The sequence below is a fragment of the Apium graveolens genome, chromosome 6 (genome assembly GCF_009905375.1).
Source record: "Apium graveolens cultivar Ventura chromosome 6, ASM990537v1, whole genome shotgun sequence".
NCBI lineage: Eukaryota > Viridiplantae > Streptophyta > Magnoliopsida > Apiales > Apiaceae > Apium > Apium graveolens.
In genome coordinates, this window is record NC_133652.1 from 102513923 (window position 1) to 102531001 (window position 17079).

The following is a 17079-nucleotide window of genomic DNA, read 5'->3' on the forward strand; positions in this document are numbered from 1 at the left end:
GTTATAACGGGTAGAAAACTTGCCTGAGCGACTGGGGGTGATAAAAGGCTCGGGACGAGTCTGGTAACCTATAAACAACAAGTAAGTTGGAATTAAACAAAAGTCACTTGTAAATCTATACTTTAACTAACTTAGACTCTAACGCTTGTTTTGCGCTTACTGATTCTCTTAAGTCACTCGAGTACCCTCGGCTCCACCATTTTTAATAATTTAACCATTACGAGTTTTAAGGCGATTCCTTCGCGGGTGTCTTACCAACTGCCTATTTCACCTTACATAAATGTTTCATACTTCAATTAGTCCTTTAAGGTCTTTAACCTATGTTTCAAAGTAAGGCGAGGGGTAAGGGTTCGTTCGCGAAACGTCGTTACTTAAAACGGCCGTTTCTCCTAAACCGTTCATCGGAATCAAACGAACCACATATCAAAATAAAGCTCGTAACATGAAATATCTAAACATGGCAATGGTCAAAACCTAGCAGTGAGTTCAAGGGTTCTGATGTTAAGAACAAAAACAGTCTATGGTAAATCGGGCATTATGACGGCTATGTTTACGCGATTTCCCAAATTTAAACCATTCCAAAACAACCCATAATCAAGCCACAATCACATCCCAATCCAAACTCCATCCATACCACATCCTAAAAGCCCCAATAAATTCAATATTAACATTTATACTTATGCTTAAACTTGAATTTAACTATACTTAAGTTCTTTTAACCAAAACAACAAGATTCACCATCCATTTCACTACCACTCCAACCCAAATTCTAAACCACAAGCATTAAGCTACTATATCACCATAACAATCAAAATCATCTTATTATACAAAGGAATCTAGGGTTTGGAGATGATATACCTTCCTTGAAGTGGTGGGAGTAGCTAGGAAGCCTTAAGAAGTCTTGAGATGACTTAGGGATGCTTGGATCTTAAAGGAAAAACAAGAAAATCAAGTTAAAATTCTTGAAGTCACTATTCATTGTCTTCTTCATTGATTTCTTGAAGAAGATTGAGAAAGAATTGAAGGCTTAAACTCATAATATAGCCATAATTATGCATAAGGAATACTAGGGAATTATCTTACCAATTTAGGAAGTCTTGATCTTGAGTTTTGAAATTTCTTTCTCTTTGAAATAGTAAAAAGCCGAGAGCATGAAGAAAATAAAATGCCTTGTGTTCTTGTTTTGATGAAAAATGAATTATTTGGCTTGGTTGGTTGAATATTTGATTTGTTTTTGGTTAATTACTAATTTAACCTTGATTTTTGTGTGGTTAATATTCCACCACATTTCCTTCCCTCTTATGTCATGCTTGCATCACTTTATGATGTCATCGTCCCTCCTTTGTCCTCTTTCTATTGGTTGGATGACATCATCCCCACTAATCTCTTTGATTAACTTCCTAATTGTTTGCTTAATGACCGCTGATCTGTTATACGGTTCGCTTAACTTTCATTTTCGTTTATCGTTTGAGGGATCATACCCGGGATCTTATTACTTAGGTTCCCTTAACCTTTCTCATTATATTATATTCCTTTTATGATCCTCTCTTATAATTCTTTAATTTAAATCCTTTTTATCCTGTTACCTTATACTCAATTCTTTCCGTATCTAATGGATTTCCGGGAAAAATCAAAGTGTTCGGAATTGGATTCTGATGATCTTTACATACACTTATATACCATGTAGAGTACTAATAAAATCTCAGAATATCCATAACAGAACCCCTACATAGTGTGGCATGAAAAGTTTTCTCATTCAGCTAAAACACTATTCACAAGGGTTACAAAAAGTTCAAAATTTTGGGGGTTATTACACCTCTCTTCATTCTCGCCAGGATCCTCCACGAGATCCTCCTCAGCAACAATCCCTTCTGGGATAACATCCTCAACCGCAACATTCTCAATATGAATCTCATTCGGTCCCTCGTTAGGGTACTCTATCAGATTCACAATTTGATCTCCAACATGTAATAAAACATCCTCATGTTGATGCTCCTGAACCTCAGGGTTCGGTGCCCCGCTGCCCTATACGAGAATGAACTATGCTACTATCATAATATTTATAAGGGTTCCCGTAAGGGTTTTAACTGTCAGTACTACGTTAGGTAGTCCGACTATGAACTTGGCAAGAGTTCTTATTATCTTAGTGAACTTATTATCTTAACGTCACATCATCTCTGAGGTTTATAACGCTTCGCTCTGATACCATTTCTGAAAAGTAAAGCTCGTCCCCACTTTCCCCAAGTAGAAACTTGTTGATACGGCTCCACCAAGAAGTCGTATCTAGTTGGAAAAGAAAACTCACCGATATTTCCCAGGCGATGCCTGTTAATGGATTAACTTGTTCCAAGAATTTTACTTCTCGAGTATTGGGTAAGTAATCAAAAACTCTTTTATCAAAATAGCAACCTTGTTGCGAATATAAAACACACCACAGAGCCGGATCCCTCAGGTTTTGAGCGAATATTTAAATCCCCTTTGAAAGGAAGATCTTAAATATATAAAAAATGAGTTTTGGGATCCGCTCTAACTTTTAAAATCATTTGAAGACTCGCAAACATTTTTAAGAATGTTTGGAGTAATGCTGATTTAATAAAATAAATCAGTCTCAATATATTAGAAAATATCTGAATATTATTATTTAAATAATATTCTCATAAAGAATAATCTTTATAAAAATAATTGAAGTAGAAGTTGTAAAACTTATACTTGAAATGAATATTAAATAACCAAAGATATACTTATACGAAAGTAATATCTTTATTTGAATAATCAAAAATGAGTTTGATCATCGACACATTATTCCTTAATAAAATAAAGAATAATAATTAGTAATTAATCGGAGTCATAAGTCCTCGAATGAATATTCAAAATAATATTCATTAATAAAATAAAGTTATCGAATAAACCTTATTCGATTCATAGTTTTGAAAACTATTCATATATATATATAAATATATATATTATACTCGGGAGCCTCGACTCCCGGTTTTAGAAAAATGTTCACCTTTGGGTCCCCTATACTAAGGGTATATGCAAATTACCGCTTATCTCTAGCATAGGTATTATCAACTGAATCAACAGATATATGTATCAAGAATACGAAACAGGCATGCATATATACCATATCACATGCTACTATATATCGCAAGAATTTGCTAATTAACCATCATGCATCTATCGCAAGATAATGCATATACAAATGTATACATCACAATAACAGTATAATGGGTAGAAAACTTGCCTGAGTGCTCCCGGATAAACTTAAGCTTAGAGTGGATCTGATAACCTATGAACAACAACATAAGTCGGAATTAAACCCCGATCGCTTAAGAAACTAGACTTTAACCATTTAAAGTCCTAACGTTCGCTTTCGCGATTAACGATTCACTTAAGTCGCTCGAGTACCCTCGGCTCCACCATTTTTAATAAATTTACCATTAAGAATTTTAAAGCGATTCTTTCGCGAGTGTCTTACCAACTGCCTAACACACTTTACATAAATGTTTCATTCTCCAATTAGTCCTTTTAGGTCTTTAACCTATGTTTCAAAGTAAGCCGAGGGGTAATGATTCGTTCGCAAAATGTCGTTACTTAAAACGGCCGTTTCTCCTAAACCGTACATCGGAATCAAACGAACTACATATCAAAACGAAGACCGTAACATGAACTATCTAATCATGGCAATGATCAAAACCTAGCAGTGAGTTCACGGGTCCTAATGTTAAGAACAAAAACAGCCTAAAGTAAATCGGACATTACGATGGCTATGTTTATGCGATTACCCAAATTTAAACCACTCCAAATCATCTCACAATCAACTCACAATCAACCTCCCAACCAAAACTCCATCCATACTTCATCATAACAGCCCCAACAACTCCACATTATCAATTTATACTATTCTTAAACATGAATTTAAACTACACTTAAGTTCATTGATCAACAATCCAAGAACTACCACTCCAAAAACTTCACAAAACCAACTAATCTCTACATTCACAACAAGTAAGCCTCTCATGAATTATAACAACAAAACTAAACCTAATTACTCAAATAAAGTTAGGGTTTGGAGGGGTTATACCTTCCTTGGAGAGTGGAGAATCAAATAATTAGCTTGGAATCACCCTTAAAAGTCCTTATCCAAGCTTAATCTAAACAAAAACTCAAGAACAAAAATTTTAGTTCTTGAAAAACACTATTCACCATCTTCTTCCATGATTTTTAGGAAGAGATTATGAATGATTTAGGAGCTCAAACTTATAGGATATCCATAACTAAGCATAAGGGACCTTGGATAATTACCTTGTGATTTAACAAAACTTGGAACTAGGATTTTGATTTTTCTTTCTTTGGAAAAGAAGAAAAGCCGAGAGCTTTGATGAAGAAGATGAAATAATTTTTTGTTTTTGGTGAAAATGAAATGTTTTGGCTTGGTTGGTTGTTTTTTGATTTATTTTGTTTTGTTACCTTTTTACCATGGTAACTTTTGTGTGGTTCTAATTCAACCAACAACACACTTTGCTTTGGTCATGCTTATGTCACCAAGTGATGTCACCCTCCCACCTTTGTCCTCTTCTTATTGGTTTGATGACATCATCCCCACTAACCTCTTTGATTAGCTTCTAATTACTTGGCTAATGACCGCTCATCTGTTATACGGTTCGCTTAACTTTCGTTTTCGTTTATCGTTTGAGGGATCATACCCGGGATCTTATTACTTGGGTTTCCTTAACCTTTCTCAATACATTATATTCCTTTTATGATCCTCTCTTATAATCCTTGAATTTAAATCCTTTTTATCCTGTTACCTTATACTCAATTCTTTCGGTATCTGGTGGATTTTCGGGAAAAATCAAAGTGTTCGGATTTGGATTCTGACGATCTTTACATACACTTATATACGACATAGAGTACTAATAATATCCCAGAAGATCAATAAAAGAACCCCTACATAGTGTGGCATGAAGAGTTTTCTTATTCAGCATAATCAGCAAAACACTATTCATAAGGGTTTCAAAAATTCCAAAAATTGGGGTTATTACACATGTGCCACTTCTGGGGAAACATTCTCTTCTGGAGGCAATCCCACGTCTGGGATTTTTGTTACAGCCGTTTCAGGGGCTTGAACCTCTTCAGGAGGCAATACCACTTCTGGGGTATTTTCTGAAACTTTTGCCACTTCTGGGGCAATTTCAATTAATTTCCGTTTTTGTGGTACAATATCTTTTGCACCAATAGGTCTACCACGCTTCTGGCGTGGCTTTAAATCACCAATCATTTCTTCAGGAATTGATTTCTTAGTAGGGATTTCAACTCATTCCGGAGCATTAACAACAGGTATATGTGACCTTATAATATGCCTACAGTCACTAAAAGCATCCGTCATTTGATTAGCAATATTTTGCATATGAATAATTCTTTGAACTTCAGATTCACATTGATTAGTACGTGAATCAATAGAATTTAATCTTGATGCATTCCATGATATTTCGGAATTTAATTTTTGCAAATCATTATCTCCCCCTAATTTAGGGAACATGGATTCATCAAAATGACAATCATCATAGCGAGCAGTAAAAATATCACCAGTTAATGGTTCCAGATACCTTATAATAGACGGAGAATCAAAACCAATATATATACCAATTCTTCTTTGAGGTCCCATTTTAGTTCTTTGTGGTGGTGATACAGGAACATAGAGAGCACAACCAAATACTTTTAAATGAGATATATTAGGTACTTGACCAAGAACTAATTCTTGAGGGGATTGTTTGTGGTAAGCAGAAGGCCTTATCCTAATTATATTTATAACATGAAGTATTGCATTACCCCAAACAGATGTAGGCATATTAGCTTTTAAAAGTAAGGGGCGTGCAATAAGTTGAAGTCTTTTAATTAACGATTCCGCTAAACCATTTTGTGTATGCACATGAGCTACGGGGTGTTCGACAGAGATTCCTATTGACATACAATAATCATTGAAAGTAGGAGATGTAAATTCAAAGGCATTATTAAGTCGAATTGATTTGATAGGATTATCAGGAAATTGGGCTCGTAATTTGATTAATTGAGTAAGAAGCTTGGCAAAGGCTGTATTTCTGGTCGAGAGTAGACAAACATGAGACCATCTAGTTGAAGTATCGATTAGAACCATGAAATATCTAAATGGTCCAGATGATGGATGAATAAGACCACATATATCACCTTGAATTCTTTCTAAGAAATCTGGAGACTCGTTTTGAAGTTTAACTAGAGATGGTCGAACTATTAGTTTTCCCAAAAAATATGTTGAACAAGGAAGTTCATCATGTGGCATGACCTTTTGGTTCCTAAGGGGATGTCATGTAAGATTTTTCTATAATTCGACGCATCATGGATACTCCTGGATGACCAAGTCTTTCATGTCAAAGGGCGAGTGATTTTGTATATATAATTTTGGGAGTAGTGATACTGTGAGACTCGATTACTCTAATTTTGGTAGCATATAATCCAGATGAGATTCATTACAATTTTTCTAAGATCTTCTTATGTTCTGAGGTGATTGAGGTGATAAGGAGATATTCTTTTTCATTTTCTCTAGTGGTTTCTACATGCAAATCATTAAGACGAATATCTTTAAAACTCAGAAGATTCCTGGTGGATTTGCTAGAATATAGAGTATCATGTATGTGAATTTGCTTCTCATTTGGTAGTATAAAACAAGCTTTCCCAAAACCCTCTATGATATTTGATGTTCCTGAAATCGTCCAAATGTGTGAGTTGGTTCTAGTCAATTTTGAGAAATATTTCTGATTTTGTAAAATTGTGTGAGTGGTTACGGAGTCAACAATGCATATATCTTCCATATTTATGTTGTGTATATATAAATGAACAAAAATTTTGTTATGCAAACAACGTACATAATACAAGAACATAAAATAAGTAAACGAAAGCAGAATATTAAAACAAGCACGTCTAAAACATAAAATCAAAGAAATTTTGCGAGTCTTTTTTAGTAAGTATCGCGAGTCTCTCTTAATAAATTTTGACAATCTTTGCTATAACAGAAATCGTCTATTATAACTGCTAGGTTACTAATTTAGGTACCCCTAGGTTTCCATCATCTACCATTTTCTGCACGAGCGGAATGTCATTTTTATTGTTTTATCAAAAAATCGTAAACTATTAGGCTAAAACAAACTAGAAAAAAAATATCATAGAAAATACATATATTTACAGTATTAATATTTTCTCTACGGAAAAATAATTGAAAACAGCACTTCGTTGAGAAAAGATGATTCTTACTAATACATGTATACAAACCTATAATCATCCCTAAGACCCTAACACTTATATATACATACTAAAAGTGTTTGTTCAAATTGATTCTTAGTAAACATGAATATTAACAGTAAGGCCTAAACTTGGTTACTCTGTCAGACTGCGCTCTTGATGCAGTTGTTCACTTGTCACAGTGTTTGTATTGATTTGTAGCGGAGCCACAAGCAGGAAAATCTTGTCAAAGCTGCTCGACTAACATGTTGAACCCTGTAAACTACACTTAAATCTCCCCAAATTTTTCGTTCCGCATCACTAGCCTCTCTATTTGGTTCATAACCATCTAGATCCGCACTTGTAATTAAAACCAACGAGCCATCATCAAATGTAAAGAGATCTGCTGTTTTGAAGAACATCCGAGGTATCAGCTCTTTACCAATTCTATAATTCAATTTGCAGATCTTCTTGTAGCTTGAATTACTCAATTTTTTTACTTTAAGATTGTAGTATTCATGGACGGCCTGCAAGCAAGCAAATGGTCATGTGCAAGTCAGTCAAGAATCAAGATAATCCAATATTGTAGTTGCTCTGAAGATGTAGTGTTCCAAAAAAAAAGGTATTTGCAACGCTACAAGACTCACATCTTTATAGCACAACATGACACCCTTTGAGTCCTAGAAGTCAAGTGCAGAACTTCTAATAAGCCAAATAAAATGGTACATAAAAACTTAGTGATATGATTATGTGCCAAATCTAGTAACATCACCACATGTATTTCTTCTATTGAGCTTGCATCAAAAGAATATTGTAAACTGAGATATTTGTCAACGTGACAACTATAGTGTAAAGCTATGGTAAATGACTTACAACATCTATCTTCAAAATCAAGAAACCATGTTGATAAAACAAACTTTCATCAATGTGATCATGCAAACACAAATCCCAACATATTAACAAGAATAAATTCTCTTCCAGATTAGTAAAATACATCTGTTTAATTTTAAGGAAACATACTCCAATGTCAATGACTCAACAATGGTCTACCTGTAACTGAGCAGGGGCTAATAAAACTCTCGGCCGTATCGATTTCACATAATAATAAGCATCATCAGGTGTCATTTCCTTGTGTTGCACCTGTAACAAATATATTCATTAATGTGCGTAAATTAAGCACATGTAACTTTCGTAGTACTTTTTTCAGGGAGTAATTAATAGCAGACATGGATGATACTGATTTACAATAATGTACTCACCAAGTAGCAAATTACAACAGTTGTACTCCGCCCTCGACCAGCTTTACAATGGACATAGGTTGTTCTCTGTTTAACCAAGTGCTTTTGGGTTAAAAACACGGAAATTTTACCAATCCTGGGTCAGGCAAAGGATGCCAGGAAGAGTGATGAAAGATTAATTTTCTGATATTCAAAGAAAATGTGTTTTACCCCCACCCCAGTCCACCCCACCCAATTCAACACTTTATTGTTATTACAAAAAACGACCTTCTGATTCAGACATGCTACAAAATTTCCGAGCAGAAAACCTGAACCAGGCTTTAAAATTGAAAAGGATTGTTGTTGCTCTATATTCATACATGGTTAGTTTAAGAGTTTAGTTTACTCTATCTCCAAAGAACCACTATTTACTATTTGAGGGCTTAGTTTAAGAGTTTAGTTAAGTTTACTCTATCTCCAAAGAACCACTATTTACTATTTGAGGGCTTACCATGAATGAAGCCCACCGCTTGAGATAAATCTATAAATGATGGTGCAAATAGATAATCTCTGGTTGGAAGCACCAAATGATCAATGTCATGAGCCTAAAGAAATTAAAGTAGAAAAATATATAAGAAAAAAATATTGCTAAGAAATTCGAATACAAATATTAATACTAGTTCTAATTGCTATATTAGTAAGGTGAATCAATTTGCAAAATGAAATATTGTCGCATCAAAGAAGCAGAAGCATAGGTCAGCAATAAAAAAAATGGAAGCATATCTTTAATAAATCTTAGTAAGGGAAAAATAACTTTGCATAATATTATAGACGGAATACATGCATTCCTTTATTTTTCAAATCAAGTCATTCATCTAAAATGAATGTATATCCCATGCATTAATATAAATTCAAAAAAAAAATTATTACACACAAGGCATATAACTTACATAAATGCAACTCGAAATAAATTAAACAACCAATTAAGGAGAGAATAAATTAGTTTAGGTCTAAGTGGTCTTTGACGATTAAATTTTCAAGGGGTAATTCTCACATGGTACAAAGATGTAGGAACCAAAGTCTCATACGACTCATAGGGTGATCACTCCACAAACACCAAGCTCCTTTAACCTTTTGACATCAGATGGAAACGGCACAGCACCCAATAGTAGAAACTGAAATGCACGTGTTACACAGGTAAAAGATAATCAATAAATCAGTTTTTTCGAGGCATTCAATCTTCAATCAATTTACAAAAGAAAAACATGATCTGGATCAACAAAAAAGTTAGCGCTGGACAACGCAGCATCTACATACAGTTCGTGAAATAACAATGTCAATTTTATAACTTACTATGTGCCTGTTATCTTATACATAGTCTAATTGCTGATACATCTTGAAGCTAATCAGCAGTTTGATTGACTGCGTGACAAAAAAATCAAATATTGCAAGCTAAAAAAAAGCAAATCTAAACTTCATCGAAATTCAAAAGCAAACAAACAATACAGCAAGAACAATAAAATATGAAATATAATTTAAACAAAACAATACCTCATCAATCGGATCCCACCACCGAAACTCAGTCTGAAGCCTATTCCTAACAACATTATACAAAAGCGTAGGATAAAACAATGCTCGAGCCCCCGCATCTACAAGAACCCTCTTTGCATCATACACCACTATGCCACTACCCAACACCTCTTCACCAGCTGCTACTTCCTCCTCATCCTCCAACTCAAACCCTTCTTCCCATTCCTTTTTATACATCATATACACTACTTTTGTTAGCGTAACTCATGTAATGCTACACTAATTCAATCTCTAACAACTATGATCAATACGAATTGATATCAATTTGGTGACAAGTAAGAGAGATTCTGGAATAGAAAGATAAGAGATAGAGAGATGAGAAGAGAGAGAGAGAGATTTAGATGAGAGGGATGCAATTAAATTGTATATATTTTCCAGAATGAATCTACAATATTACATCACCTAGTTTTATATAGCTCAATCCATTCACAGAAAGGACAAGAAATGATAACAAATTTTCCCGCCTAAACTTAATTCAAGTTATTTCATCATTTTATTTTCCTATTTTTCTGTTAATTTTTTAAAAAATGGATTGTTATAGTTGTTACTATAACATATCCTCCCCCTTCCAAAAAGACTTGACCTCAAGTCTTAAAGTAATGTCGCACCAGTTCTGGATATTGATCAGCAAAGTCTGCAGCTAATTCCCATGAATTTTCAGTTGGCGCAGCATGTTGCCACTGCACCAAGTACTGTATCTGAGCAGAATTCTGAAATTTAACCATTCTATGATCAAGAATAGCTTCAGGGACCAAGGATCCAGTTGTAGAAGATTCGTGAGTTAACCATTGAGGAACAGATGAAAAAACTGGAGGATCTCCATGGAATTTCTTCAATTTAGATATATGAACCACATCATGAATTTTGATATCAGGAGAAAATCTGAGTTTGTAAGCAACAGTCCCAATTCTGGCCAATATCTGAAAAGGACCACAAAATTTAGAAGCCAGCTTTTGATTGCTCCTTTGCTGCAAAGTGATCTGTTTATAATCTTGAACTTTTAACCAAACCCAATCCCCCACCTGAAATTCTCTTTCAGTCCTATGCTTGTCTGTCTGGACTTTCATTCTATTCTGAGCACTAGTCAAATGCAATTTTAACACAGAAATCATTTGTTCCCTCCTAAGTAAACTTATGTCCACCTCTTGATTAGCAGTTTCTCCAGCTAAGTAAGGCAAATGCAATGGCGGTGGTTGATTAAAAACCACTTCATAAGGAGTAATCTGAGCAGAGGTGTGAAAGTGTGTATTATACCACCATTCAGCTAATGCCAACCATTTACTTCAATCCTTTTCCTTATCACCACACATACATCTGAGATAAGTTTCAAGACATCTATTCACCACCTCAGTCTGTCCATCTGTAGCTGGATGATAAGCTGTAGACATTTTAAAAACAGTACCATGAATAGAAAATAAGGATTGCCAAAATTTACTGAGAAAAATTGAATCCCTATCACTAACTATGCTTTTAGGCCATCCATGAAGCTTGAACACATTATCTAGATAAACTTGAGCTACCTGCACCGCATCAAAAGGATGTTTCAGAGGCATGAAATGAGCAAATTTGCTGAGTCTATCAACTACCACAAATATAACTGAATACCCATGAGAATTTGGTAATCCAGTTACAAAGTCCATACTGACATCTGCCCAAACTTCCTCAGGGACGGGTAATGGTTGCAACAGTCCTGGATATGCTGCAGTATCATATTTCACCTTTTGACAAATAGAGCAATTTTTTGATAAAATGGCTTATGTCCTTAGTCAGCCTTTTCCAAGTAAACAGCTTTTTTACTCTCTTTAATGTAATATCTCTACCAGAGTGACCTCCCTCTGGAGTAGAATGATGCCATTGCAAGATTTTGTCCTTCAAAATTGTATCGGGCCCTACTACAATTTTACCTTGTTTCCTAATTAGTCTATTATGTAAAGTAAAGAACTCCACTTCTTCCCCTTGCTGTAATTTCTCAAATATTGCGTATAATCCAATATCAAGTTGATAACTTGCTTCAATATGTTGTTCAAGATTAGATGAAATTACTGTAATAGCCATACACAATACTTCAGCTCCCTGAACCCTTGACAGAGAATCAGCAACCAGATTATTGGTTCCCTTATATTATACTGTATTTCATAATCAAAACCTAAAAGTTTTGACAACCAAAATTGCTGAAAGGGTGTTGAAATTTTTTGTTCTAACAACCACTTCAGACTTTTCTGATCTGTTTTAATAACAAAATGAGCACCAATCAAGTATTGTTCCCACTTTTGAGCAACAAACACTATAGCCAGTAATTCTTTCTCATAGACTGAAAGATTTTGCCATTTTGGGCCCAAGGTTCTACTGATGAATGCCAGAGGATGCCCTTCTTATAGTAAAACTGCTCATATTCCTCTCTGAGATGCATCAGTTTCAATAATAAAAATCTTTGAGAAATTTGGCAAAGCCAAAACTGGAGCTGTCATCAATGCTTGCTTGACCACCTCAAATGCATGTTGAACCTGATCATTCCAACTAAAAGCTCCCTTTTTAAGTAAATCTGTCAAAGGTTTGCATAAAATTGCATAACTCTTGACAAATTTTCTGTAATAACCAGATAAACCCAAAAAACTCCTCAACTGTTTTAAACTTTTTGGGACAGGCCAGTTAGCCACAGCTTGAACCTTCCTTGAATCTGTTGTTATACCTTCTACAGAGATAAAGTGTCCTAGATACTCAATCTTGTATACTGCAAAAGAACACTTAGACTCCTTTGCATACAATTGATTTGAAATCATAAGCTGAAAAACTTCTTCCAAATGTACCCAATGATCTGCCAAATTTTTACTATAAACCAATATGTCATCAAAGAAAACAAGAACTGATTTCCTTAACAATGGTTTAAACACAGAATTCATCCACCTTTGAAAAGATGCTGGTGCATTGGTTAATCTAAAAGGCATAACCAAAAACTCATAGTGACCTATATGAGTTTTAAAAGCAGTTTTGAATACATCATCTTGATGCAACCTCATCTGATGATAGCCCGCCCTTAAATCAAGCTTACTAAATATTGTTGAACCTGCCAGCTCATCCATCAATTCTTCTATAATTGGAATAGGGAATTTATCTTTTACAGTTCTTTTATTCAGTTCCCTGTAATCAATACATAACCTCCATGTTCCATCCTTTTTTCCTACCAAAACTACAGGAGAAGCAAATGGACTTGTACTATCTTGAATAATACCTCTATCCAACATTTCTTGTACCAATTGCTCAATAACATCCTTCTGTTTAAGGGGGTACCTGTAAGGCCTTATATTCACAGGACTTGCTCCATCAATAAGAGGATTTTGATGATCCATAATACCTCTGGAGGGAGGTAACTCAGTGGGTTCTTTAAAAACTTCCTCAAATTTTGACTTTAACTCTGTAAGTTCTAAAAATTCTACATTTTCTTGTATAGCTGAAATCTTGTGCTCAAAATCTTTTTGAGTATGCACCAACTGCAGAAAGCATAATTGAGCCGCATTCTTTAACATTTTCTGAGTAGGACCATTTTCTGAAACCTTCAATTTCTTAGCCGGAACTCCTTTCAAAGTGATAGAATTATCATTAATCACAAAGTCCATCCTAAGTTTCTTGAAATCCCAATATACTAGCCCTAGAGTAGATAACCATTGGATACCCAAACCCATATCACAGCTGCCCAAACCAATTAACATTACTTCTGTGCAGAAGTCTATATCACTCATTCCCCACTCAAATTTCTTACATATTTTATCATAAGCCATTTGGTTACCATCTGCTACAGTTATCATTTGAGAAGGTATTTCCTCAATATCCACCCCAATTTCCTTGGCTAAACCTTCATCTAAGAAATTATGAGTACTACCAGTATCAATCAATATATGAACCATTTTACCTTTAACAAAACCTTTGACCCTCATGGTCTGAAAATTTTGATTACCAGCCAAAGCATTTACTGAAATGACTGCTTCCTTTACCCCTGACAGTTCATTTTCCCCACAACCCTCATCAACATCACACCATTCATCACATTTGTCAACCTCATCCCCAGGGACTTCAACAGTGAACAACTGTGGTTCTTTAAATTTACATTTGTGTCCTCTTTCATACTTCTGATCAGAAAAGTACCATAAGCCTTTTGCAATTTTTTCAGCCCTTATATCTGCAGGGATATACTTGTTGTTTCTGCTGCTGTTATGCTGAATTCCTAAATTACTAGTCACTCCTTTGGTTACAACATTAGGAGTAGGCAATAAAGGTAGTTTGATATTGGCTAACATAGGTTTACTCTGATAAGGGGTTTTATAATTCCTATTAACCTGTAATGATTCTTCTTGCAATCTTGCATATTCTATAGCATCAGTAATTGACACCGGTTTAAAGGCTTTCACAAATGGTTTTATTGTAGGCTTCAGCCCTCCAATAAAACTATTAAGAATGTATACTTCTGGCAATACATGATTGCTCTGCAACATCACAGACCTCAGATTCTCAAACTCGTCTACATACGCTTCCAAATCATCTATCTGATGCAATTTATTAAACAATTCTACAATATTGCTACCCGATTCATCTCTAAACCTTCCTGTAACATCTACAATGAACTCATCCCAACTAACAGATTTTCTTGCAGAAAAATAACTAGTAACCCAACCTTTAGCCTTATCAGTCATATGCAAAGATGCAATATCTACCTTTTGATCCTCAGAGATTTTACACAATTCAAAGTATTTTCCGCATTTTTAATCTAGGTTCTAGTATTAGATCCATTAAACTTTGGAAATTCAATGTTTTGGTGTAAAATGCAAGTTCCGGTTAGAATTGTTACCATTATCATTTGCAGATCTTCTTCCTGATCCCGAATCAATTCTTGGGGACAAATTTGATTCCTGGTGATTCTTTTGCAGATCTGTAATCGCAACCACTAATTTGGCCAAAGTTTCTTCAACATTCTTATTCTGGGTTTCTTGATGCTTCGCAAACGAATCTAGCCTCTGATTCACAGCTTTAATATGCTCGTCCATTGAAGAACCCTTCCTGGTGCTTGGAGCCAGACTGAATTGTCTTGATTAACAATGCTTTAATAGCGGAAACGTAACCCTAGAAAGAACTGCTCTGATACCATTGTTAGCGTAACTCATGTAATGCTACACTAATTCAATCTCTAACAACTATGATCAATACGAATTGATATCAATTTGGTGACAAGTAAGAGAGATTCTGGAATAGAAAGATAAGAGATAGAGAGATGAGAAGAGAGAGAGAGAGAGAGAGAGATTTAGATGAGAGAGATGCAAGTAAATTGTATATATTTTCCAGAATGAATCTACAATATTATATCACCTAGTTTTATACAGCTCAATCCATTCACATAAAGGACAAGAAATGATAACAATTTTTCCCGCCTAAACTCAATTCAAGTTATTTCATCATTTTATTTTCCTATTTTTCTGTTAATTTTCTAAAAAATGGATTGTTATAGTTGTTACTATAACACTTTTCACCAAATTGAAATAATAAAAATGAACCCTTTACTTCAATACCCTCCTTCAATCCCTAAACAATCTAGATGCTTAATCAAAATTAAAACACCAGCAAAAAACCTCTAACAGTCCATCTTTACACAAATTTACACGCTATATAGACATACGTAAAGATGATTATAATTAAACCATCAGAAACATAAGACAGAATCATAAGAAAGCCTAAAATTAAAACAATTATAGCAAGAGATCAAGAACGATCATGATGTTTATGTGGTCAAACAATAGAGGGGTGAGAATAAAAAAACCCTAAATTATACTCAAAGTGGGGGATCTATCTAGAGTGTTTTGGACATGGTGACCGGATGTTATAAAAATTGGTAATAGGAAGATATTCGTGAATGTCCGGCGAATTAGGAGAAATCGGGAAAGGTATCGATTTAGGACTGATTAGATTAGAGAAACTAATTAGATTAGAGAAATAATTTGATGTATTTTAATTATATTTAATCGGTTTGTCTAGTGTGCGCTGTAAATTGATGAGTTGTAAAAATTTTATTGAGGGAATTTTTATGTATGTAGAGGATCCATCATTATTAATGAGCTCTCCACCAATATTTTATGGACAATTTATCAAATATTAACTCTTAGCATGTGGTCATGGGCACACACTTGAAAAATCCATATTTAATTTAAAATTTTTATTTTATTAGTAATTTATAAACTAATATATATCTATTATATTATATAATTGAGAGTTATTCAAATTAAATTTATATTCTATTGTATATTTGATATTTTTTTAATATGTAAACCAAGAAATATACATAGAAAGTAATCGGATTTCATAAATCGGATCAATCACGTACCTTGTATAGGTTTAATCGGGAATTAATCGATAAAATTGGAAATTTTTGAAAACTGAATTAAATAATGTGGGATATAATTCTATTTGACGTCCCTATATATAGTTTTTAATTTTCAGGATATTAATAATCTAAACTAATAGAATTTCCATCTATTTATATCATTGGTATTCTTTATTTTAAAATAATATTATTGGGATCCATAAAAAATATTGTAATTGAAGTACAAGGATATTTAAATAGGGTATATAAATTGAATTACTTCATAGAAGATCGTTCTATATATATATATATATATATATATATATATATATATATATATATATGCAAGTGTTCAGATGAGACATCTCTTAAAATTAGAACTTGGAACTAATATCGACCACACATATTTTACATCTAAATTTGATCTTGACCATACAAATAAAATATGCAAATTTTTTTCCATCCACCTCTTTCATCAACCCATTTCTATATCATCTTAACCACACCCCTCTCTCTATCCCTCCCTCCCCCCTCTCTTCCTCTTCACCTACGAGTCTACGACCATCATTCTTCTCATCCCATCACCGAAATTTAATCATACTTACCAGTAAGTTTAGAAATAGATATTTTCCGATTACTGGGGTTGCTTCATTTTCCTGCTCTTCGATTACATTT

At 34.2% G+C, this 17079-nt stretch overlaps 1 protein-coding gene and 1 pseudogene across 1 annotated transcript; both read right to left on the reverse strand.

Annotated features, from left to right (window-relative positions):
• Positions 1-7246: 7246 nt before the first annotated feature.
• On the reverse strand, positions 7247-11173 carry LOC141666527 (uncharacterized; annotated as a pseudogene).
• Positions 11174-12448: 1275 nt separating this feature from the next.
• LOC141665350 (uncharacterized) lies at positions 12449-14746 on the reverse strand. Its single transcript, XM_074471332.1, has one exon. It carries the CDS (start codon positions 14744-14746, stop codon positions 12449-12451), a length of 2298 nt encoding a protein of 765 aa, XP_074327433.1.
• Between the last annotated feature and the right edge of the window lie 2333 nt (positions 14747-17079).